Source organism: Cornus florida, unplaced genomic scaffold (assembly GCF_030987335.1).
Source record: "Cornus florida cultivar Cherokee Brave unplaced genomic scaffold, ASM3098733v1 CherokeeBrave_3.0.0_Hap2_Chr04, whole genome shotgun sequence".
NCBI classification, from domain to species: domain Eukaryota; kingdom Viridiplantae; phylum Streptophyta; class Magnoliopsida; order Cornales; family Cornaceae; genus Cornus; species Cornus florida.
In genome coordinates this window covers 70,716,762-70,742,140 of record NW_026775574.1, presented here as the reverse complement: position 1 = coordinate 70,742,140, position 25,379 = coordinate 70,716,762, and the positions used below count along the sequence as shown (strand labels likewise).

General features: G+C 35.7%; 1 protein-coding gene across 2 annotated transcripts; it reads right to left on the bottom strand.

Moving 5' to 3' along the window:
* Window positions 1-892: 892 nt before the first annotated feature.
* LOC132303483 (tobamovirus multiplication protein 2A-like) lies at window positions 893-21,127 on the bottom strand. Of its 2 annotated transcripts, none has more exons than XM_059800756.1 (7): window positions 20,903-21,127; window positions 20,111-20,458; window positions 16,018-16,117; window positions 15,383-15,463; window positions 15,194-15,298; window positions 6,223-6,435; window positions 893-1,178 (listed from the first exon to the last, which is right to left on the bottom strand). In XM_059800756.1, the coding sequence occupies exons 2-7, from the start codon at window positions 20,344-20,346 to the stop codon at window positions 1,083-1,085; spliced, it is 831 nt and encodes a 276-aa protein (XP_059656739.1). In that variant the 5' UTR covers window positions 20,347-20,458; window positions 20,903-21,127; the 3' UTR covers window positions 893-1,082. The 2 variants fall into 2 exon arrangements, with proteins under 2 accessions (XP_059656739.1, XP_059656740.1); XM_059800757.1 differs by having other exon boundaries at window positions 20,111-20,426.
* Window positions 21,128-25,379: the final 4,252 nt, after the last annotated feature.

The following is a 25,379-nucleotide window of genomic DNA, read 5'->3' as shown; positions in this document are numbered from 1 at the left end:
GACGAAAACTCTTTAGGCTGAATGGGTGCTATCCATCTCATTAAATGTTTTTTGGATTCCCATGGATCCTATTGGGCAGTGTTTGGGGATGACTGAGGAGCGGTAGTAGACGTCATTCGCAATCGGGAATGTAAGTCAATTCAAAATTGGCTCCCTAACACTGATCAACAGGAAAGCTTAATCAGGCTTACTAAAGAGGTTAATTTACAGTTAAATCTGTTTGGGAGAGACCTAAATATAAAATTTGGCCCTTTTAAGAATCAGGAAATAAACCTAAGATACTAAACTTGAACAATGCTTTAACTTTTGCCTTGAAACAGTTTTCAATGACCCTTAATATTGTCTGCATTTGTTTTTTCTTTGGATGTGAAATTATTTAAGTGCTTCTTCAATTTCTCGAGTGCCATTTGTTATCGTAAGTCGAGGTTTTTACCAGCAGGAATAAGAGAAGAATAGAGTAACGAGGTTTTTACCAGCAGGAATAAGAGAAGAATAGAGTTACTAGAAGACCTTATATGACATTGCTTAGTATGGCTTTCCTTGTTAGTGATTTTGCATATTGTTTTTGTTTCGGGTTCTTTTCGTTTCGATTTTGTTGAATCTATAGGTTGTGAATCATTCATCGTGCATTGGCCTTGCACTTTCGGAATGATCATGTTAGGCTATATCAGCTGCATTCACAAGCTTTATATATGCAGACCTTGAACATGCTTTATTTTTTGCCCTTGAAGCAATTTGCAATGACCCTTGACATTGTTTGCATTTGAATTATGTTCTGGATGTGAATTTTTCAAAGTGCATCTTTGAATTTCCCCTTTTTTTCCTTTTTTTTTTTTTCGATCAGAGGATTTAATATCATTTTTGCAATTTTTTGAGGAGTTTAATCTATGCATTTGCCTGTGTGTCTCAATTTTACCATTAAACCAGCTGAATGCAACTCACAGCTTCATACAAAATCTGTAACTCATTGTCAGCTCCATGAAAAAAAAACAGAATGTAATACAATGTTTCTAGCACCAGTAGAATAAATTCAGTTTCCAGAACTGAGCCAATTTCGAATTTGAGCATAACTCGGATGATCATCACATGATGCTGCAACGACTCCTTTCTTCTGCCGGCTGTTCTGCTGCTTGCTGATAACTGTTTGCCTCGGAAGGATTGTGTGTACCAAGCCCATACTGGTATATTCCAGAGAGATACAAAAGACCATCAATATATAGAAACTGATCCACAGAGAGAGACAGACAGAGAGAGAGAGAGAGAGAGAGAGCATGCAAACGAAGAAAAGCTATGCAGAAGATGAAGTATATATATACACACACAAACATACATGAAATTATATGGCATCCAATGGACATGCTACTATGGAAGGTAGTATGTGGCAACTTAATTGTGCATAAACAAGCAGGGCACCACCAGACAAATCAAGTCCTACTCAAGAAATCTGCATCAAGAATATGGGTAAAGCAAAAGATTTCTGAGATGAATGGGAAATCTATAGACACGACAATCAAGAATCAAATTCTTATTTCTTTTTGAATCATGTCTTTTAAATGAGATTTCAGGGATATATTCCAAAGATCTGAAGATTTTGAAATCTTATTTAGGCCCATTTCTGGGATTTTAAATACCTCTGGACTCAATCAACCTACGACATTTGATAATACCGTCCAAGATCACGGGATTTGATGAACCCATGGGACTCCTTGTCGGGTAGACTACTACAACATGCTGAATGATAAGAACGGACTTCCGGTGGTTCTCTCTCTCTCTCTCCTCTTTCATAAATCTACATAATAATTATTCATAATCTGACTCTTTCATAAATCTACATAATAATTATTCATAATCTGACTAATTTCAAAGCCTGAGATGAAAATTTGGAAACATCATTTGGACGCAATGTTGGTATTACAGAGCTTTATTACATAGGAGTGATGAAAATTTCTTGGGTAACCCAATAAAAAAAGACCACCGCAATAAGCTGCTGAAATAAGCCCAATTTTTTAACACTTCTTTTTACTCCTTTCTGATAGTGACAAAATCCATTATCTCATAATCTTTTCTTAACATGTGCAAAAGGCTTATCAAGGGCAATGGTAAATGCAAGTGCTACAGGTTAGATTTCGCGTGTTAAAATATGCAGAAGAGCTCCAGAGATTACACACCTTTTTGTGGATGACTACTGTTATGCAAGGCAAACTAGTAATGAGGTGCATATATTAAAAGGCTTGTTACAATGGTATGAAGTGGCATCTGTGGGCAAGAAGTGAATTTTGATAATTCTGCGATCTTCTTAAGAAGTAAATACAGAATTTTAAGAAAGAGAAAGATTATGCTCTATATCAGGGATACATAACGAGGGAGATCAAAGAAGTAAGTCTTGGCTTTCTTGCAAAACGAAATGAGAGCTAGATTGTAAGGGAATCTCTTATCTTGGTCTATACTGCTTAACAGAAAATGGAATTTTAACTTTAGGTACTAACGGCTGGCAAAGATGTGCTTCTGAGATCATTATCTCAGTAATACCAAATTATACAATATCTTGTTTCAAAATACCAGAGACCGCATTCAGAGCATTGACAAGAACAATGAGGGATTTCTGGCGGAATACACAAGATGGTGAAAGAAGATTCACTGGATAAGATGGGATAAAGTATGCTGCCCAAAGAATGAAGGTGGGCTGGGGTATAGAGATTTAGAAATTCCCAATTTCGGACTGCTTGCTAAAGAAGGTAGGGGGCTGTTTATGGGTGATGACCGTGATAAGAGTTTGTTTTACAATGTCTTTAAAGCAAAATATTTCCACAATACCATTTTCCTAGATGATGAACATAAATCTAATGCTTCGTGGGTTTAGCAAAACATCATATCAACTAAGAGAACACTCAAAACAGGCTTAAAATGGAGATTTGAATATGGTAAGAAAGTCAACTGCTGGAAACAGCCTGGTATTGGAATAACCAAGTTTATATCAAGACCCTCTAATGAGACTCCTACAGAAAAAGTAGCAGATCTTATAGATAATGAGAACCACCAGTGGAAGGCGGACTTAATTTGAAGAGATTTTAATAGTAGATATGCAAATAAATACCCCAGTGTGCATCAGGAAGAAGATAAATTAATATGGGGCTTTTCAAAGGATGTCAAAACAGCAGACTATGCAGCTAAGTTGAGTTTACAGAAGCAAACTCCTTCTTTAGGGGTCTTAAGAGAAGAAAGCCCTTCAAGACGGATGGACATGTTCTGGAAAAATCCTTGGAGTTTCATACCAAGGGCAAATTGGTAATTTTGATAATAACAACCTATTAATGTGGGAATTTGATATTCTACTTAAGCGTGATCAATTTCAGGGTATTCTATAAACTCAAGTATCTAAAGATCCATGGACAAATACACAAGCTCTCTTGGATCTAAGCTCATGGCCAATGGAACTCGAATGTTGGAAGATCAAGTTCAAGACCATGGGATTATATGGCTTGGTGAGAGCTAGAATCCTTGTACAGTAATTCTTGATGCATTTGATTTGAAAGCTCAACTCTAGGATCTAAATGAATTAAGGACCTAGAGCCCTAAATTTTGGATATAATTACTTTAAGGTCCCTGTGATAAATGAGCAAAAGAGTCATTTGACCACTTAAAGTAAATAGACATCTAGATTAATTTCAGTAGACATCTACACCTTGATGACTTGGCCAAAGCACTGCAAGTGTTGAGTTTCAGCAATGGCCTTATAAGAAGTCCACGTGATCTACTATAGATGTCTACCTCTTAAAGACTTGGCAAGGGACTGCAAGTGCAGAAGTTTAGGGAAATTGCCAAGTAGACGTCAACATGGTTACTGATAACCATCTATCTCTTCATGTCCAATAAAAGGAATGCAAGGGCAGATTTCTCATGGCTTAAGAACTAGACGTCTACAAGAGATTATCTAAACATCTATATCAAAAGATTAATCTGCAACTAGATGTCTACATTTTGTATTCTAAACGTCTACATGAATACGGAACAGACAAGTGCTGAAAGTGATAACAAAAGGACTAGATGTCTACATGGAATCCTATACACGTTTTTATAAACCTGTTTCAAAACAACTTCTTAAAAGTACTCCAACGGACACATTTCCCAATGAGGCTATAAATAAGAGGTCCCATACCCTTTTGAGCAACTTATACGCATACTCATTTTGGGGTGCAAAATCTTACATCATACTTGAAAATCTTAGAGATATTTGCTATTTTCATCTAGAACTGAGCTTTCATTACTTGCTTCGTCTATTACTCTGGAGAGAGAACTTTGATTTGTATATCTATCCATTGAGGGATTATTGTAGTGAGCTGTGAGTTGTATATTAGTCCATTGAGGGACATCTACTGTTGTGCTCAAACTCTTATCATTCTTGTCATTGTTATAAAGGGCTAGTCCCTCAAAGCAAGTGAGGTGCTCACTTAGCAAAGAGAGACAAGCTCGAGGAGCTTTGTACAGCTTTTCTCTTAACCTGTGAAGGAGAGTGAGATAGTGCATTTTGGGAATCCTCAAGAAGTGCTCTAGGGGTGTGGACGTAGGTGGGGGAGCTGAACCACGTAAAGATTTGGTGTCCTTGTGTTTCCATTTCCCTAACCCTATTTCTTTATCTTTGAGTTTTGCTTTTTGCCCACTAGTGTAGTTTTTTTTGCTATATTCACTTACACACCAAGTGTTTGAGAAAAATATAAAAACTAATAGTTTGCCAAAACACCCAATGACACGGTTTTATGGAGAATGTTGGGAACTCAAGAGATTAACAAAGAAAGCAATTTCATGAATATTGGAATGTCTTGAAGGAAACAGAACTGGAATTTAGCAGTAGGAGCGATGTTAAGCGATGATAACAGAGAATCTGTGGTAATGCAGGAGAAACCCCCAGATAATGGATGGTGCAAGGTAAAAGTGGATGCATCATGCATCCTTTAACAAGAAAGCGGATAAAGCGAGGGGAAGATTTATTGTGAGATGCTCTTCTGGTGGTGCTCTTCATGCTGCAATGAAATATTTGCAAAATATTGAAGATGTGAGCTGAAGCACTAATCCTTCGATCGGCTGTTCAGTGTGCGATTCAATTGATCTTGCAGAAAGTCACCTTTGGGAAAAATGCTAAGTTGGTGATTGGTGCTATAACAGGCATGCTCATGTAATATCATCCATCTCAATATTATTCAAGACATTACCAAGATGTTAGCTCTTTTTGAGGAGTTGAAGGTAGAGCATATCAGACAGAATGCTAATATGGCAGCTCACTTGGCAAGGAAGGCATTAGGGAATGGTTGCAGTTGTAATAACTTAGATTCTCTTCCTTTAGGGGTGAGAAAAGCTGTAGGAGACTGATTGTTTGAATTTCTGATTTATATTAATAAAACATTTTATTGGCTTTGGGGTTTGGGTGGGGGGAGAGAGAAAGAAAAAACTCTCATATTGGTAATCAATTATCTTTTTCCGGTTTTAGATCATCAAAGCCCCAGGGGAAAAAAACAAAAGCCCATTTTCATCCCTGAACAGGCTACATAATTCTTTAACTATTAATTGAGTGATTTAGATTTGTGCTTTCTGGCAGACAACTTGGAGTTTCAACTTCCTGAGAGACTTGCACATAAGAACTTTACTCAGAAGAACAAATGAATTAAAAATTACACACACCCCTCCCACTGGCAAGAACAGGAAATAAAAAGTCGATACACAGTTATCAAGATCATCGCACCAATCAACAATTGCATTTCATTACATTCCGAATCCTGTAAATTATCAAATCGCATTTTAAAATATTCAGCAAAAAGAATACTGCATGTGCAGTTTATTATCATATGGACACATTCAGAATCTAGTTAGTACGGCGAAAAACTGAGAACTGGCAGATAAATTGGGTTAAGTTGCAAAAAGTCAGAAATCAATATAGCAAAATCAAAAGTGAAGCATGAAAGTTATTTTTAAACTTCCTTGGAATAAAAAAATAAATTCAAAAAAATCATATAAAAATCAGGAATGGTACAAATTAATTGATCTATTCATAAATGGATCAGGAATTAACAACGCAAGCATGACATAATCAGGTGAAATCCTCTTACTGAAAAGATTGGTATTACTTAAAGCACATCATAAGGAATTCATTGTGCAGATCATGTAGCTATGCATATGGAGAAGCCAAAATATTTTTGAACATAAAGAACATTCTACCAAAAGAAATCACACCTTTTCCCTCAGACGATTGCTCCAAGTGTCATTTCTGTTTGAACGCTGATCAAGGGTACCAGCAACAGGGACCCCCGTTGCTGGAACTGGTGGCCTGTTGATCAATGGTTGTCTGATTTGTTGCCTCTGTACATTTATATACTCATCATCACTGTCATAATCTGCTGGTCTGTTTGCAGCCCTTACCACAAAAGCTAACAAGAACACCAGAGCCTGCAATTCCACATGCAGTCAATAAAATTCGAGGCAATAGGACATCACAAGAAAGTGAAGCAGTCCATAGTGTTTAAAATTGGATCTATTTTCTATAGCATTTAAATAAGTTGTTCTAGTTTGTTAACACTAGCCAATAAATAAGATCATCTTAGGACTTCAGCAAATAAAGATTTTACTTTTCTTCATTTATTTATTTCAGGAAAGAGGGAGGATTGCTCTTTTTAGATATTTTATTGATGACCATTTGTCTGTGAATTTAACTTCACTAACACCATCTCCCTCCCCTGCCCACATTCAAAAAAAGAGGGATAAAAGAGGAAAGGAAAAAAAAAAAAAAAAGAACTCCTCCCTTGTAGCATGTTTTGTTCTGACGCCACTGCAGACCTCAAAACCCATGTCACAATTCATGTTGTTTTTGAGCTTAGAAGGGTATATGGCTACTTCGAGAAAGAGCCATGTCGAAAACAGACATAAACAGACGACACCTTTCAGTGACAAGTCTACTCAAGGAGACGTGTTTTTGTCCCAATGCATTAAAATAAAGCCTTTTCGTTCTCAGCTTTAGAAAGATGACTTCTTCTGTTGTTACAAGTGTGTGTGTGTGTGTGTGTGTGTGCGCGCGCGCTCCAACCTTGCGGTGCTAGTGGCATATGGAGAACAAAATGCATTTTATACCATCCAGCAACAAAATGCCATATTTTCTGGTTCAAACAACCAAGTATATCATGAATGGTCAGATAAGATTTAAGTTTATAGGAAATAAATAACTTTGCAAATAACATTCATACAATGATAGCGCGAAAATATGTCAATATGAAATCATAAGATGGCTGGAGCTACTCACAAACAACTCAGGAACCCCACATCACCACTAAAACAATCACTACTTTCCATAAGGAATAAGCTAGCCGGTCACAAAATAAATTGGGAAGAGTCAGTTCAGTAACTTTAAAAACTTGTTGAAATTATCTTTATTATTATTATTATTATTATTATTAGCTGTTTTTAGCCTTTTATTAGGTGTTTTATAAGATCCCCATAATCATGTGATCAAATAGACAAGATCCCCGTAATCATGGGCGTAGATAAGATCCCCATAATCATGGGATCACGTAGATTTTGGCATATTTTCTGTTTTTCTTTGATTTGGCTTTCTTTCTTTGTACCCTATTCCTGTATATAAATATAGCTTTTGGCTATCGGTTTGAGAAAGCCAAAACCCAAAACTTCTTCTTTTTCGTACCAAAGCGAAACAAAAACCTTCGCCACCTTCCTCCCCAAAGTGGCCACCTTCTCTCTCCCTCTCTCCATTTTCCCTCACCTCCGGCGTACCTCCATCTCCTTCCAGCCCTTACGCTAGACCCCTAGGGTAACCCTCTGTTTTTTACTCCTTTTTTAGGAGAATTTCCTTAGGTTGTTTATTACTTAAGGGTACTTTTGGTTTTTTTTTTCTTTTCCCTTTATGGGCTACTGGTGTTTGTTTGGCAACATATTTGGAGGAAGGCGCCGATTTTTTTGGCCTTGTTTTCTCTTTCCTCCCTCTTTGACGTCTGAACAAGCTTCTTTTGGTACTACGAGTGATTCTAGTAGCCAAAAGGACACTTTATCTTCGGGCTGTGGCCGCACTGCCGCAGTAGCTGATACTATTGGTGGGTATACTACTCCATAGATTATTGTACATCCTGCTTCAACTCCTCCCAGACCATCTTTTCAGGACTTCAATCAATTGTAGTCCCAGACTGGTCAACTTCAGGAACAGTTCGGAGCTTTATCTACCAGGGCCGGCTCTTCTACTCCCACGGCTACTATAGCTACAGGTACTCCTTTTGCTTTTCATGTTAAAGCGGGAAAACCTACTTGGGTTCTGGATTCCGAAGCCAATGATCACATGACCGGTGAGTTGTCATTATTATCTACTCCCATTACCCCTGTTAATCAGGTTGCTAGTCTAGTTGATGGGTCAACCACCATTATTCGTAGTAAATGAGATGTTCATCTAGCCCCTGATATTATTTTGCCATCTGTTCTTAATATTCTATCTGTTAGCAAACTTGCCAAATCACTAAACTGTGTAGTTATTTTCTTTCCTCATTACTGTGTTTTAAAGGACCTGTGTTCGAAGAGGATTTTTGGCAGGGGATATGAGCACAATGGCCTCTACTACTTTAGGGATCCTCCACCGACACCTCCTCCACTCATAGTTGTCAAAGGCATTCCGGGAGCGCGCCTCGGGCGCCGGGTGCATCAAGGCGCAGCCTTGGCGCCTTACATGCACCCAGGCGAGGCTCTTTGCATAGGCGCGCGCCTATTTGCTAAAGGCGATAGGCCCAAGGCGCATGTGGGGCGCGCCTGTTTGAAGGGCTTTGTTTTTATGTTATTTAAAGAGTTGTGACTTTTCATTGTTGGTTTGACTTTTCATATAATTGGTATGCATATGTTAAGTGGTGGACCCTACCACTTATTATAAGTTATATAAAGCCAAAAAGGTAAAGCAAACAAGGGCTCTGCTGCTGCTTCTTTTTTGTTTTTCTTTTTTTCAATGCTGCTGCTTCTTTATTCTTCTCTGCTGCATATGTCAAGCGGTGGACCCTACCACTTATTATAAGTTATATAAAGACAAAAGAATGGGCTCAAACACGCTGCTTCTTCTTTTCTCTTCTGCTGAATATGTTAAGTGGTAGACCCTACCACTTTTTTGCTTTGTTCTTCTTCTACTGCTGCTTCTTTTCTTCTCTCTCCATTTCTTCTGTCTTTTTCCTCCTCCTGTTCTCACTTCTCTCTCTCTATTGCTTCTTATTCTTTTCTTTTTTTTTTCCCTGCTTTGTGCTTTATTGCTTACTACTTTAATAATTATTCCATACTAATTAGTACAATGCATGTTATTTTTCTCTCTCTTTCTTTCTTTTCTTTTCTTTTCTTTTTTTTTTTTTACTATGAAAAATGAAAATGACTGTTATGTTAACTATTAAAATGCTTGTTATTTTCTCTTGTGCCATTTTTTTATTTTTTTTCTCAACTTGCACCTCACTTCAGTCGGGCACGCGCCTCGCCTTACACTCCAGGAGGCCTTAGCGCTTTAGTGCGCCTTGAGCCTTTAACAACTATGCCTCCACTTGCTTCAAGCCTTCAAGCCTCAGTTCTTCATTTTTCTTTTCAGACTTAAGGTTTATGGAATGCTCGTCTTGGGCATGTAAACTTTCAGTATTCATGTCTGCTTTTCCTTTCATTAATAACGGCTTGTAAGGATAATAAGTTTCAATGTGAGATTTGTGAGCTTTCTAAACATACTAGAACCAGTTATATTTCTCATATGCATCGTGCACCTAGTATGTTTGATCTCGTACATTCTAATGTGTGGGGTCCTTCTTTTGTTACTGCTTTTTCAGGGGCATCGTTATTATGTCACATTCATTGATGATTATTCCCGCTGCACATGGGTATATTTGCTTAAAAAGAAATCTGAAATTTTTCCCTCGTTCATTCAATTCCTCCAAATGATATAAACTCAATATAAAACTGTTGTTAGGAATATTTGGTCTGACAATGGTCATGAATATGTTTCCAATGAGTTTTGGTCTCAACTTAACCAACAGGGTATTCTTCATCAGCTTACTTGCCCATATACCCCTGAACAGAATGGTGTGGCAGAGTGTAAAAACCGCCAATTAATGTTAGTTGTTCGATATCTTTTAAGTGGTATGAATGTGCCAACGTCATACTAACACATGGCAGTTCTTACAACTAATTTTCTCATTAATCGTACCCCTAGTAGAGTCTTAAATGGTAAGGCCCCTTACAAGTGCTTCAGCCTGATATTACTCTTTTTTCCATCATGCCTCAGGTGTTTGGATGCACATGTTTTGTTCAAAATCGTAGCCCTTCTCGTACTAAACTTGATGACAATGCCACTAAATGTATCTTTTTAGGATACTCTTCCATGTCAAAAGGATATCGGTGCTATGATCCAGTACACAAACACATGTATCACTCTCTTGATATCACCTTTCATGAGCATACCCCTTTTTATGGTTCCAACACTATCTTGCAGAAAACTTCTACTCTCAATCAAGAGGCTTCTCCTCTTACTTGTCCTCTTCCTATTTTTCAAGAAGAGTATTCTCTTGTGGTTTCCTCACTCCCTTTGCACGTCTATTCTCACCGCCCTCGTGCTTCACCTCCACTGCCTTAATCCTCCTCAGATTCAGGTTCAGGTACATCCCTCTCCTTTACATTGTCCTGACCATGTTCCTGAGTCTTAGTATCCCACTCGGGACCACAAATCCCCTCCTCGATTTGGAATCACTTGCAGTACTGATCATCTTATTTTGCAGTATCTCTCTTATGATAGTCTTTCAGGATCTTACCGAGCCTTTCTAGGACTTTATTCCATTTCCATTCCCAGAATGTGTCTGAGGCTTTCCGGAATCCCAATTGGATATCTGCTGTGAAGGTAGAAATGGATGTTTTGCAGCATAATGAAACATGGGAGCTTGTATCTCTCCCTCCTGGTGAAAAGACTGTTGGTTGCAAATGGGTATTCAGTGTTAAATATCTAGTTGATGGCTCTATTGATCGGTATAAGGCCCGTTTGGTGGCCAAAGGGTTTACTCAGATTCCTGGTAAAGACTTTAATGACACATTCACTCCTGTGGCTAAATTGAGCTCAGTTCGTTTGCTTGTCTCCCTGACTGTCTCTTACAATTGGCCTATTCATTAGCTTGATGTGAAGAATGCTTTCCTTAACAGTGATCTTCTTGAGATTATTTACATGGATCCTCCACCTAGTTTTCGGGCTGAGGGGGAGTATGCTGGAAAGGTCTGTTGATTGTGAAAGTCTTTGTATGGATTAAAACAATCTCCTAGAGCTTGATTCAACCGCTTCAGTGATGTAATTCTATCCATGGAGTTTGTTAGATACCATTCTGACCATACATGTTTTATCCACCATTCCTCCACTGGTCGATGTATCATTCTTCTTGTCTATGTTGATGATATCATCATTACTGGCAATGACATCCCTGGAATTGCTCAAGTAAAGCTTCAATTGGCTAAAACTTTTGATGTGAAAGACCTTAGGCAGCTCAGATATTTCTTGAGAATTGAGGTTGCTAGATCTAAGCAGAGTATCCCTTTATCACAAAGGAAGTATGTCTTGGATCTTCTTCGAGACACGGGTATGCTTGGGTGTAAACCTGTTTCCACTCCTATGGATCCTAATCTGAAGATCTCTGATGAGTCTAGAGATCTCCTTTCTGATCCCTCGCAGTATCAACGCTTGGTAGGAAGATTGATTTATCTTACCAACATCCGTCCTAATTTGGCTTTTGCGGTTAGTGTTGTGAGCCAGTTTATGCATGCTCCAAGTACAGCTCATATGGATGCGGTATATCATATTCTTCGATATCTTAAGTCCAGTCCTGGACTTTGATTATTCTATTCTTCTAGCAAGCAGGTTGGGCTATCATGTTTCAGTAATGCAGACTATGTTGGGTCCAACACTGACAGACGTTCCACATCTGGCTTATGTACTTTCTATGGAGACCATCTTATATCCTGGAAAAGTAAGAAACAACCTATAGTTTCGAGATCTTCAACAGAGGCTAAGTATCGTGCCATAGCTCAGGGTACTTGTGAGATTATCTGGCTTCAATCTTTCTTGGAGGTGCTATGGCTAGGTGAAAAATAGTCCTCGGACTTGTTTTGTGATAATAAGTCAGTCATTATGCTTGCTTCATATTCAGTCCTTCATGAGAGGGCTAAACATATAGAGGTGGACATTAATTTTATCAGACAGAAGGTTCGTTCGGGAATTATCAAGTCGTGCTTTGTCCAGTCCTCTAATCAGTCGGCCGATGTGCCCACCAAATTTATTGGTCCATCTTTGCTTCATTCCTCGATTATCAAGTTGGGCTTCATTAATATCTTCACTCTAGCTTGAGGGGAAGTGTTGAAATATCTTTATTATGATTTTATTTTTTTTTATTAACTGTTTTTACCCTTTTATCAGGTGTTTTATGTAAGATCTTTATAATCATGGGATCCCATAGATAAGATCCACGTAATCATGGGATCCCGTGGATAAGATCCCCATAATCATGGGATCGCGTAGATTTTGGCATATTTTTCTGTTTTTCTTTGATTTGGTTTCCTTTCTTTGTACCATATTCATGTATATAAATATAGCTCTTGGCTCTCGGTTTGAAAAAGCCAAAACCCAAAACTTCTTCTTTTAAACTAAATAATTAAAATAATTGAAAACTAGTTTTGCGGTTCAAAAGTAAAGTCTAGGAAACAGGAGAGAAAAAATGACGATGTCCAACATAAGTTGTTGTCTAACACTACTCAAAGGAGAAAAGAAAGATGACTGCAAAACATAAAAAAATTAAATTAAATTAAATTAAAAAAACTCAGAAGAAAGCCATTCAAGTATGGAAATGGACATGGGTACAAAATGCCAATGCCAAGGCAGAAAAGAAAAAAAATAAATAAATAACATAGGTTCCTTTCATGATAAAGACTCCCTAAAATAAAACTTCCTAAGGAATTACAAGGTATCGAAAGCACATATGATCATATATCCAAGCCATCCACTTGAAACAATCTACCCGAAATGCACAAGCCAGATTCAACCCGGTTGATAGATTTATCGCACTGTTTCACTGTACAGCAGCATCAGGAATTAAAAAAATAAACAAATAAAATTAAATTAAATTGCAGAAGATCATCTAGCTAGGATTGCCACCAAGTCCCAATCACCCAGTTACCTCATTGGAGATAACCCCTAAAACCCCATTTACCAGCTCAATATATGTGCTAAACTATAATGCTTGAGAAATTATTCTGCAATGTAAAAAGAATTAAACCATGACGAACAGTGCAACTTTAAGCATTGCAATGTCACACAGTAATTCAATAGTATCAAAAATCAGAATGCACTGTTTTACCGCAAACCCCATTTAATCAGAGTACACAAGCAATATTCAACCCAGTTGATAGGTTCATCACACTGTTTTACCATACAGAAGCATCAGAAAAAAAAAAAAATGTTTTATATCATTTAGGTAGGATTGCCAACTAGTCCAAATCACCCAATTAACTCATTGGAGATTTGTTAGTGGAACCCTTAGCATTGCAACTTCATATGGAAATACAACCGCATCAAAATTAACAGCCACCATAGCAGATGCTTTCATTCTGACTGTTCTCTCACAATTTTAGCCAAGTAGAAAGATGAATATGATATGGAAAGACTAAAATCAAATATATAAATAAGGACAAGACTTGCCCACTCACCGGTAAGTAGGTCATTTCCACTGACTGCTGATGTGGTCCAATCACATATGCACAAATAGTCCGTAATTACAAAATTAGGAAAGTGATAAATAAGGACAATAATTTTTTTTGGAATAAATTCAATCACCCTCTTTGATTTCCTTATTTATCATTTTCCTGATTTTGTAATTACAGATTATTTGTGTGCATTTGTGATTAGACTACATCAACGGTCAGTATGGATGACCTACTCACCAGTGAGTAGGCAAGTCTTGTCCTATAGATATACATCTTAACTAAAAAACTGCAAAAACATTGCAAATAGTAAGCCAACGAACAGGCAATGAAAACAAAACCCAGAAACCCCAATCTATCACGACAACAATAACATTCAAGTTAACAAACCACTGGTTCTACCATTCAAGTTAAGCAATGTTCATAGCCCATCATAATCAATGATTCTTCTCTGAGACTTGGCCACTAGACTCCCTTGGTACATATCTCACAATGAGAATGTTTGTGACAAATGGTTAACGTAGTCAGTCTCAATCAAAAAGTTCCAATTCACAATTTTCTACCAACAACAAAAAATTAATAAATAAAAGAGAGAAAAGAAGAGAAAAAAATTATGGTTGTGCTTTCTTGAAGGATTCCTTTAGGCTCAATACTATTCTTTATTTTCTCAAGACACCATTCTCTGCGACAACTAAGCCCGAGTTTTCAAATTGCAAGATGCCCACCATTTAGAAAAAATTTAAAAATACTTCCGTTCCATTTTGCAGAATATAAAGAGTAGCAATTGAGTACCATAATGCAGTGTTAGGAATGGTGGCAAGGGGAGATAAAGGAAGGGAAGAGAAGGAGAAATAAAAGAATAGAAAAGAAGGGAAGAATAAATTATTATTATTATGATTATTATGTTATTATGTTGTTTGGTTAAAAAGAGAGAGTGTGCAGAAAATAGAAAAGGAGAAGGAAATAAAAGAAGAGAAGGAAAGATAAATTTTAAGAGAGATTTTATAAATGTACCTTCTTGTGTTTGGTAGAACACGAAAAGAGAAGGAAAATGAAAGAAAAGTTTAAGAAGGAAAGAGCAACGGAAATAAAAAATTATTTTTATTTGTTTGGTTGAGAAGAGAGGGTGAAGAATTCTAAAATTCTCTCCTCTTCTCTTCTCTTCTCTCAAGCCAAGCACACTGTAATCTTTTCTACTATTGTCAGCTCATCACAGTCAAATCAAATAATAGCCATCATAATTTCCCTTTAGTAATTGGTGCCTATACAAAAGCGAACACTATTGCAGGACTAAGACATGATTTTTCATATAGCAAGCAATCAAAGATGTCGAAAGTAACATGACTGTCCAAAAATTTACCAATGAGGTGTTGCTTTCACTTCATGGCATCTGCCATCTCAATTTCAAAGAGAACATATTGATCCTAAATCTACATTGGGGCAAATGATGACATTATGTTGAGCATACCTCCAAAATAACAGCCCCAAGAGCAACCCATTTGACGATTTCCCAGTGCTTTTCCAGAAACTCATATATCGAATCAAAGTCTCCAGTTTTGTCAGTTGGAATTTCCTAAAACAGGTATATATACCACCAGTATTTAGATAACTGAATGTACCATTTTAGGACTCAAAACACCAGTTAAATAACGCTCACCTCTTTCCAACTTTTGTCAAAATATATAAAAGCAGCACATCCCAGTTCCACCAAGATCAACAAGATCACCAATACTGAATACTGTGTTGGCTTAAGGAAACAAACATAAAAATAAGATAATATAAAATAGAAGAAGAAAGAGAAAAATGATCCCACAACTCATGCAAGATTCAAAAATCTTGCGTGGTTCCATCTCCAAGAAGTTCATCAATGGAATATAATAAACTAGCCAAGCTTAAGAGATATAAAGAATATAAAATTGATTTCTGTTCAGGACAATTATATCATGGCACCAGCAACATTTAAACAATCACCACCTGCTGTTGCTCATTAAATTGTGCAATGATAACAAGCAACCTGTTAGTCCAATGGTATAAAGCTGGACCTGAGAAACTTCAGCTGATAGAGGCTCACTTGGAACATGGGAATGGAATCAATGTTCCTAGATATTATTCTATCATTTGGAAAAGAAGAAAAATGTGAAATATGATAGCATCTCATAATCAGTATAACATTATCATTTTCAGACAAAATGGAATGGCATGGCATAGGAGTCCCAGCACACAGGATTTATGCCATAATTGTCCTCCACTTAAACTAATTTGCATTATTATACACATGAGTATGTAGGATACACAAGTCAGGCAGCATCCGTTCCTTGTTGCTGCTCCAATACAACCAAAACAAGATATGATGAAGAGAACCACACCAATACCAATAAATAAATATATGAACCTGCAAAAAAATGATCGCCATAGCAAAAGTATTAGCCAACAATGTGAAAATTACAGACAGAAGTTCCATGACATCAGCAAGTGTAAAAAATCAGACAGTTTAAAGAAATTTCAGATAACTCCAAACCATCAATACAGCCTCTCCACAGACCCTGCAGTGGCAGGAGCCTCATGCATCGGGCTAGCCCTTTCAAACTATCAATACACAAATATACATAAAGTAGAGGAAATGTACAGAAAATATTGATATTTGCTAAGAGATTTAGAATACAAGAAATGATAAACGAATAGTCCCTTTTTTTCTCAGAAAGTCAAAAACAAATAGTCCTTTGCACTAGTTAACAGGTCAAAATATAGGAGCTGTATTAGTGTACCAACTTTATAAAGTCCAATTCAAGCTGAGATTGGACTGATTGAACTCATCTAGACTGAACCGCTGAACTTATACTGAGCTTCAATCTCAACTATACTGATCAAATCCAGATGGACTAGCTACTAGAATCATGACTGGTGACACTGTAACGCAGTTACTCTGGTCACCTAATGATTACAACCCTCTACACACCCCAAAAAGGAAAAGATAAACATAACAAAACAGAAAGACATAAAGAAATAAACCTATAGTTCCAGTGCAACTCACCCAGAAAGTGACATTTGCTTGGTCTGGTGTGGCCCAGTTTGGCATGATGATTTTGGCATATGAAAAACATTATTTAGTTATATCAGTTTTTGAGAATGTTTGGCGTCCCTCAAGAAGCATTTTTACAATGCCCCAAGAATCATTTTGTGATGCACTCCGCTTTTTTAATGAAAATTATTGAATTGCCAATTTGACTTTCAAATTACCAAAATCAAGGTCAATGATTCACTCTGTCTGTTTGGTTAGATGGAAACAGACAGTAGAAAGTGAAAGTAAAAGAAAGTGAAGTAAATGAAAGAGAGAATTTTTCTGACAAACATTTGATTAGCTTGGAAAAAAATATATACTCAAGAAAATGGTGAAAATTTGTCATTTCATGGTCTAGATAGCATGAAAGTTACAAGAAAATGATTTGACTTACCTAAATTGCCCTTATTAGTATCAAATACTAGAATAAGAAAATGAATATCTTAGTTTTAACTTTTAATTAAATAAGAAGTCTAAATAAATTTAACTAGAATCCATATTTTCTTGGTTCTTTTATAAAAAAATAATAATAAAAGAAAATTTAATACAAGAATCTTAATAAATTATTTCCTAGGACATTCATAGAGAACGATAGGCTGATACACCAATTTTGTTTAAAAATGGATAATTGCATTGATCTTCCCAATAGAAATCCTTAAATAAACCCAAGGGGTTGGCTCACTTGGCCTTGGTGCCTCAGGAAGTATCAAGTCTAAGGTTCGACTCCTCTTGGGTGCAAACAATTCCATTCGTTGGGGGGGGGGGAGGGGGCACCAATTAGGAAAAAAAAATAATAATAACCTTTAAATATAGGCACCTCCTCTGTGTTTTCAAAAAGAACACTCACCTCCCCTGTCACTGATAGTTTTGTACACTAGCATCCCCCATCATTATAGTCGGTAATGGTGATTGACGGAATCTACTGATGTCAGGTTCTGTAAAATGTTAAAATTCAATTTTATCCTTAAAACGTTTGAAAAGACCTTATCGTCCTTATGTACTAACATGAAATGACTAAAATACCACTTTGGAAGACTTTTTGACAAAACTGCCCTTATCTCAATCTTACAAAAATCTTTCCTCTCACACTTATTTCACCTAGGTTCTTGTTGTTCTCTCCCACTAACAAAACAAGTGCTCTCTCACTACAATGTTGCTCTCGCTCACTGTCTCTTACAATTATTCTCATATGTTCATTATTTATATATACACAAAGACACACATATATTTACACACACACACACACATACACACATACACACATATATTTAAACACAAATAGTGGGTTCATTCCGTATAATAAGAGGAGATCTATGCGAAGCAAACAAAGAAAAAAGCAAATACCATGCACTTGTAAGTGTGTTTTTTTCTAAATCACCCTCTTTGCATAATACAGGCGGACACAAACAAAGACATTATATCACTTGAGAGGAGCCCCACGGGTTGAAGTTCTTGGAGGTGGCTTTTGAGTATGTGGAGTTAATTTTCCCTGATAATGTGGTGGTAGACATAGGAATAGCATGAGGCGGGGGAGCTCTTCCCCATCCCTGTTTAACAGAGCGCACCCCCTTCTTGCCCAAAACCGTTTAGTGAAAGACCCCCATACCCCATTCTCACTGCCATTTATATTCCCCCGCACGTCCCTGCCCCATTTAAATTCTAAAGGGAGAGACATATTTTTATTTTATTTTATTTTTTGCCAATATATATATATATATATATATATATATATATAGAAAGAGAGAGAGAAGGGGGGAGTCGACAACTGGATGACTGCTGGTAGGTGGAGTAATGGGATGATAAGACAATGTAAAATAGAAATTAGGGTTTAGGTGGGTAACTACTGAAGGGTAATTTAGGAAATCTAATTAATAAAAAGGATATTATAGTAATTTTATTAAATAAACCGGGCAGGGCGGGCAGGAGTACCTTTCTAAGCCCCCGCCCAGCACCCATGTAAGTTTCTACATTTTACTCCCTCAACTTGTCCCTGCCCGTCCCCGATTAAACCACCATAAACCCATCCTAATAGATATTGAGTCAAGCCATGTTACTGGGTCTTCATAAGAGGTATCTAGTACCTCTAGAGTCTAGAATGCCCAACCTATTCAAAGTTTTTGACTTAACAACTTTAGAGTCATAGTCCTGGAAAAAGTACAACCCCAATAGCCCACAAATATCTATATAATCTTTTAATTCAGTACAATTGAGTTTTGGAAATTGGGAAAAAATTTGCAATTCTTATGTGTTATGCAACCTTTCCTTAGGTGGTTGAAATTTAAAGAATATAAGTGAGAGTCATAGAACAGGCTCCACCTCCTCCTAACTAATTGTCTAATAAATCACTTTGATCACAATCAGCCCCTAATTCTCATACTATTTCATCCTAAATCTTAACCTAACAACCCTCAACATTTTCTCTTTATCCTTTCAACTTTACATTAACACCTGAAAACAAATAATTAACTTCGGCCCAAATTTTTCAGCAACAAATTTTCCACAAATCCAATAACTTATTACATTGAAAACCAAAGCAGTTTCAAGCCTTTTCCATTTATGAAACTTGCAACCTTCTTTCTACCCTTGAAAACCTAATCCCACAAATTTTCCTCCATAACCTTTGACCATGGCAAAATCAACTGGAGGCCGCACATTTTAAGTTCCCTAGTGTTGTCCTACATCATATACTTACAAGGGATGAACATAAAAGAAAATATGAAGAGAGAAATTATGCCCCCATTCTCATCCAACCACTTTCAAAACACAAAAATAAATAAATAGATGAGTATATAAAATCTCATGTCTAATGCTGTTTCAATTTTTTTTAATAAATAATAAAAACAACAGAAACAACACATGTTTACTGATGTTTGAGTTTCTCTTTAAAGCTCACCTCTACTAAGTCAAATATTTCTGTTATGCTATGTCAAGTGGTGCTTTTAATTTCTTAAATCCCACAACAATACATTACCCGAGTTCAAAATATTTAGTTCTATCTAAGTTCTTCTTGTTAGTTCCCCTTCAACTGCCTTTTATTAGCAGCCAAAATGCAACATAAAGAACACAAATTGAACTATGAAGGGAAATTAACAAAAAATGGGCTCGACATCATAATTTTTAGAAAAGATTACCTTATTCAAGTACCCTTGAAGTCACAATAGTGTTTTAATGTAAAAAGTTAAAAAACTTTGAATGAAAATGAGAGTTTTGAGTAAAAATGCAACAATGGGATTTAAACAGCATTCCCAGCAATAAATAAGAATAAGCCTAAATTAGCAATAAGATGGAAACGAAAAACAAAATTTTAAGTAAATTGGGCCACAGTACCAAGCTTTCGGCAGGTTATCGAAAATGCTGCTAGACAGAGACAAAGCCATAAGCATCGGCCGGCCGAGCTGGATCACATCATCACCTGTGGGCGCAGGAGATGGGCTGCCGCCAGAAGATGCTCTTTTATACTCCACAAATAAGTAGATTCCGTAACCCACTATGGCCAAACCCACAAGAGTTAACAAGAAGTTTAGAAGCTTCAGTAGACACTCCAAACACCCCTTACACGCCATCCTCTACAACCCCTCAAATCCCTTCAATAACAACTCTTAAAAAGTTCCTTCAATTTCATCAACTCTTCAATTTCCTTCAACTTAAACCCCCATTTATCCAACCAATCAATACCTTAAGCACGAAAAAGGAAATCAAAAACAAAGTTCAAAATTAGATAAAAGGAAAAATACATACATACATATACATATACGCATACAAATCAGAAAATTTCATAAATAACTACTATTTTCTGTAGGAAAACAAATAGCTTAAAGATAAATTCTTCGATTCAACGACGGAATCTGACGCAATTATATGGAATTGCGTTTCTGATAAAGCCTCGTCCAAAGAATGGAATACACGCGAATTCCCAGGAAAATTCGAATTCAGATTCTCGAGAAAAATTCTAGAGACTAACTTTCGCGAAAATTAAAAAATTGCTAAGTGAAAAAAGATGAAATTTTTTCATATAATTCTCGAGTTATGTCGTCTTTCAGAAGATTCAGAACACTAGACAGTCACATATACATATATATAAATATATATATATTAGATGTGTGAATTGTAAGAACTTACAGATTCGAGCTATAGATCCGAGTTTCAGAAAGCGAGCTCTGGAAGATTCGAAACGAGAGAGAGATATTTTATTTTCAGAAGTGGAAGAAAAAGTTTGTCTACTTTTCTATTCTCTTTGTTCGTTGACAGTTGGCATATTGATTCGGCGGGGTTTTAACCCAAATAAAATTCAGATTGAATTTTTTTTCAACGCAAACCCAATTTGAGATCCGCTTAAAAGAACAAAATTAGGTGGGTTTGTGTTGACCCACCAAAGTGAGTTCTAAATAACCATGAGATTGTTTATGATCACACATAATTAAAGTGACGATATAATTTGAAAAAATATATTTAAATATAAAAGAAATGTGATCAAATGTGAGGTTTTGAATACTCGAAGTCTTTACAGAATTACAGGTATAAATATCACATTTTGTTCCACCCTATTCTTTTTTTCTTTTCTTTTTCTTTTTCTTTTTCTTTAAATGGTAAGAAACAGTGCTCACACTCGTTTGAAGAATCCAAGTCTTTTGTTTGCTTCACCCTACTTCAATCGGTTAAGGATTTTTAAAGCAATCACTTTTTGATTGAATATAATATTTCATTAAATGGTTATTTTTCATTCAAGTAGTGAAACTTGCACCGAAAGTAAATTACCTAATTAAATAAATTTTAATTGGTTATTTATACGAAATATAACTAAGTAGAGGGTTTTACTTTCTTATTTGTTATATAATTGACCAATTTAAAAAGTAAGTCTAATAATTCACTGCAACTATTCAATACAAGAATCATTTTTCTTTTCATTGGTCTTAATTCATAATCAGCATTATATGGTGCTATATCACATTTCTAATCCTTTTTTAAATACAGGTGCAATTATTCACAATTTCAATCAATATTAAGGCCATGTTTGGTGTAAGTAAATTGAATCAAATAAAGTAGGAATGAAATGCTTTTATTTCCATTCTTTACTTTAAAGTTGGAATGATAATTCTTACCCATTCTCAAATAATGGTGATTCCCACTAATTGATTCCACTTTCCAATTAAAGGAATTACCATTCCATTCCCACTTTAAAAATAATAATAAAAAATAAATTAATAAAAAAAAACATTTAATGAAATGTCGGCTATATATATATATATTACAAAAATAGGATATTTTTCTGTGCAACCAAACATGAAAATGATAATGGTTTCATTCCATTCCTACTTTTATTTCATTCAACCACACAAAACTAGCCCTAATTGTATTAAACTTCAAATTACAACTTCTGATCAATGTAGACCCATTTGATCACCTATATTTTCTATATTTTTCTCAATTTTATAATTAAGAGTTTTCAAGCCTACACTGCACTCTTTTTACTTGAATCCAAATCTTTCGACTATTGTTAAACCATGATTGTCACGTGCTCAGACTTATCACACTACATGATCTCTGTTTAAAAAATAATAATAATAAACAAAAAAAAAAAAAAATTAAAATCATGTAATTGTCTAATTGCATTAAAAGACCTCAAAACCTCGAAGCATATTTCAAAAACTTTTTAATCCCTAAAAGTCAAGCTGAAAAATATAAGTTTATCAGTAGAAATTTGAAATAAAAAGATTATGGGATCTTGCACACCCTTAAATCAAAGTAACTACAATGTCATTTCAAATGTAGCTTAATCTTGAAGCTATAATTCACATTGTTGTGCAATTTCAAGTCATGGGAGGGCATATGATGACTTTGTGTAAAGGGTGGGTGTTTTTCCATTTATTCAAAAGTTTAAGTTGTTGGTAGTACTGCATATCCATTTATTTATATACATTTTATGTGATGACCCTGTCATCTTCTTCTTTTTCGAGTTATTTATTATTATTATTATTTATTGTTTTTATTATTTTACTTTATTTCTATTTTGTCTTTGGGTTATGTGGACCCGATACATGGTCAAGTTTTTGGGAATGGCTCCCAACACTTCATTCACTTCATCATTATATATTATACCCTAATGACATTATAGAATTGCATAGCACTTGTATACATTTTAATTTATATTTTGTGGGGGTATTTGTGTGATTATGTTGTGGGGACATTTTTATTTTTGGGGTCTTTGTGCTAATATCTTTTGAAAATATTTTTTTGGGGCAATAATGCGATTATCTTTTGGAGATATTTCTTGGAGGAACTTCTGTGCAATTAGGGAAACTTGGGACAAGTGTCTCGTTTTCATTGGACCATGTGCTTAAAGGGGATTGGTGACATATATAGGGCATGGATGGTGCCAAGTGTGTGGTTGGATGTGTGTTTTGTGTGGAATGCTATGATAGTGACAAGTGGATGGTTTAGATTTAAGTGTGTGTGTGTGAGAGATAGTGCTAGGGTAGTTTATATATATATATATATATATCATATATTGTATCATAATATCCCTAATCTTCATCTTCTTCCTCCCACTTTCTCTATCTATCTCCATTTATACACAACCTTAGAGCTTAGTTTCTCTAACCTTCCTCACACCCTTTGACCACACCATTGAAGGAATAAAGCTTGGTGGCACTTTGGACAATAAAACCCTTGTTTTGGATTCTTTATTTGCACCTTTTTTTTTTCTTGGATTCTAGAGAGACTTTCTCTAGTGAGGTAGGGCGTGTAGTATGATTGTAACCTAGGATTTTCATCGTGTTTTAGGGTTTATCATGAGTTGTATGTGTGTTGTGTGAGTTATAGAGAGATTTAGTCATTTTTGCTTCATAACTTAGGCTCTATGATGTTCAATATATGATTATACATAACTTGAAAGCTTATTATTTATATGCTAGGATGATAGTTGAATGTTAACTTCATTGAGATTTAATTTCCATTATTCTTGTATTGCATTCACCATTATAACTTGTTAGTCTTATGTATAATGTTTGTCTAAGTAGTGTATGATTTATTTCCTATATTAATCATCATATGTTATGCTTACATGTTTGAGTTGCCAAGGTATTAGAGACCTTAAATTGCTAGCATAAGATTAATCTTTTATAGGACATATCAATGTTAGCACACGCGCGCGCGCACACACACACACACATATATATATGTTGGAAACGGAGGTATTAAAAACATAAACTTTGGATGAGATTTGGAATAGATTCCGCTAAGAATTTTTTTTGTGGATCTCTAGACGAGCGCGTTTCTCTCCGCAAGGAGATGAACGTGATATATTTATTTTCTCAAATCCGTTTCCGGGTGAATGAGAAATTAGTTCCAAAGTGTGGTATTTTGATAAGCCTAAATGGGTATGCAAAATATGGGAAATGTTTGTCCCACATTGAAAAAATGTTTAAAACAATTGAAATTTAAATAAGCTAGATTTGGGCTTGGGCCTAATTGTAAAGTCCGATTATTCTTTTTAAATGGAATTTTGAATTGGGCCTTTATTTTTTGACTGAGCTTATTTAAATGGGTAGTTGGTTTTTAAATTTAAATTGAAAGTTAGTTTTTTTTTCAAATGGTTGTATCTATTTCAAAAGGGTTGCATCTGTGTTCTAAAGAGTTGCATCTGTTTCTAAAGGGTTGCAACTTATTAGAGTGGACATGTCTATTGGTGAACAGACACCATGTGAACCATTGCAACCAATTGGAAGGATGTGTCCAATGATGAAGAGACACATATAAATGGTTGTGTCTAATGATAAAGAGACACACCCAATCCAAAAAAGGCACTTTTATTTCTATAAATACCCCCTTAGGCTGCCATTTGTTTTTGTTCAATTCAATTTTCTCTCTCTCCCTCTCTAGACTTGAACCTAACCCAAATGGGTTCAAGCCATAGGTCAAGTGGTCGAAGTCACTTATACCCTAATCGAATTTCATCAAGCCATATTAAGATTGGTCCGAACCATTTGGTTCAGATTGCATCCAATTCAGCATTTATATAGTATAGATGCATTTTTGAGTCAGAGAAAGTATTACATGGAGGAGGTTCGCCGTATCCACGAGTTTGTAGTGTTGCTACTGGTGGATGTAGACCATTGTATCCTGGGTGATAGACGTCACTGAGTCCGTTAGCACCATAGCGGGGCAAATCTGTCTTAAGGACATAGTATCAATACTAACCTCGGTCCAGGTTCTTTATTTATTATTTATTAATTTATTGTTTTATTTTGCATATTTAATTAAATATATAGTTGCATATTTAATTAATCATTTCTTAACATATTGTTAATTATCTCATATCATATTAGTATAAGGGTTGTTATACCTTAAAAGTCACATGAAACATATATTTTACCAACAATCTTAAGACAGATTCTTCTTTGCATAGAATTTATTATATACTTCTATTTCAGATATAAAAAAGTAGAGATTATACTAATAATTGAGATATAATAAAATAATATTATATACATTATTATATGATAATAAGCTAAATATTGATGTGTTCAATATTATGTGAAATTGAAACATGTTATATAAGTAGATTATTGAATTATTTATATAATTCAATATTGGTTGA

Bases quoted from the DNA above. Each gene is read 5' to 3' on its own strand.
- LOC132303483 (XM_059800756.1), bottom strand. From the start codon at position 20,346: ATGGCGTGTAAGGGGTGTTTGGAGTGTCTACTGAAGCTTCTAAACTTC. The intron at 16,118-20,110 runs GTACTGTGGCCC...ATTTTTTTGCAG, and splicing joins GATAACCTGCCGAAAGCTTG to GTTCATATATTTATTTATTG. The intron at 6,436-15,193 runs GTATGCTCAACA...GTGGAATTGCAG, and splicing joins TTGGGGCTGTTATTTTGGAG to GCTCTGGTGTTCTTGTTAGC.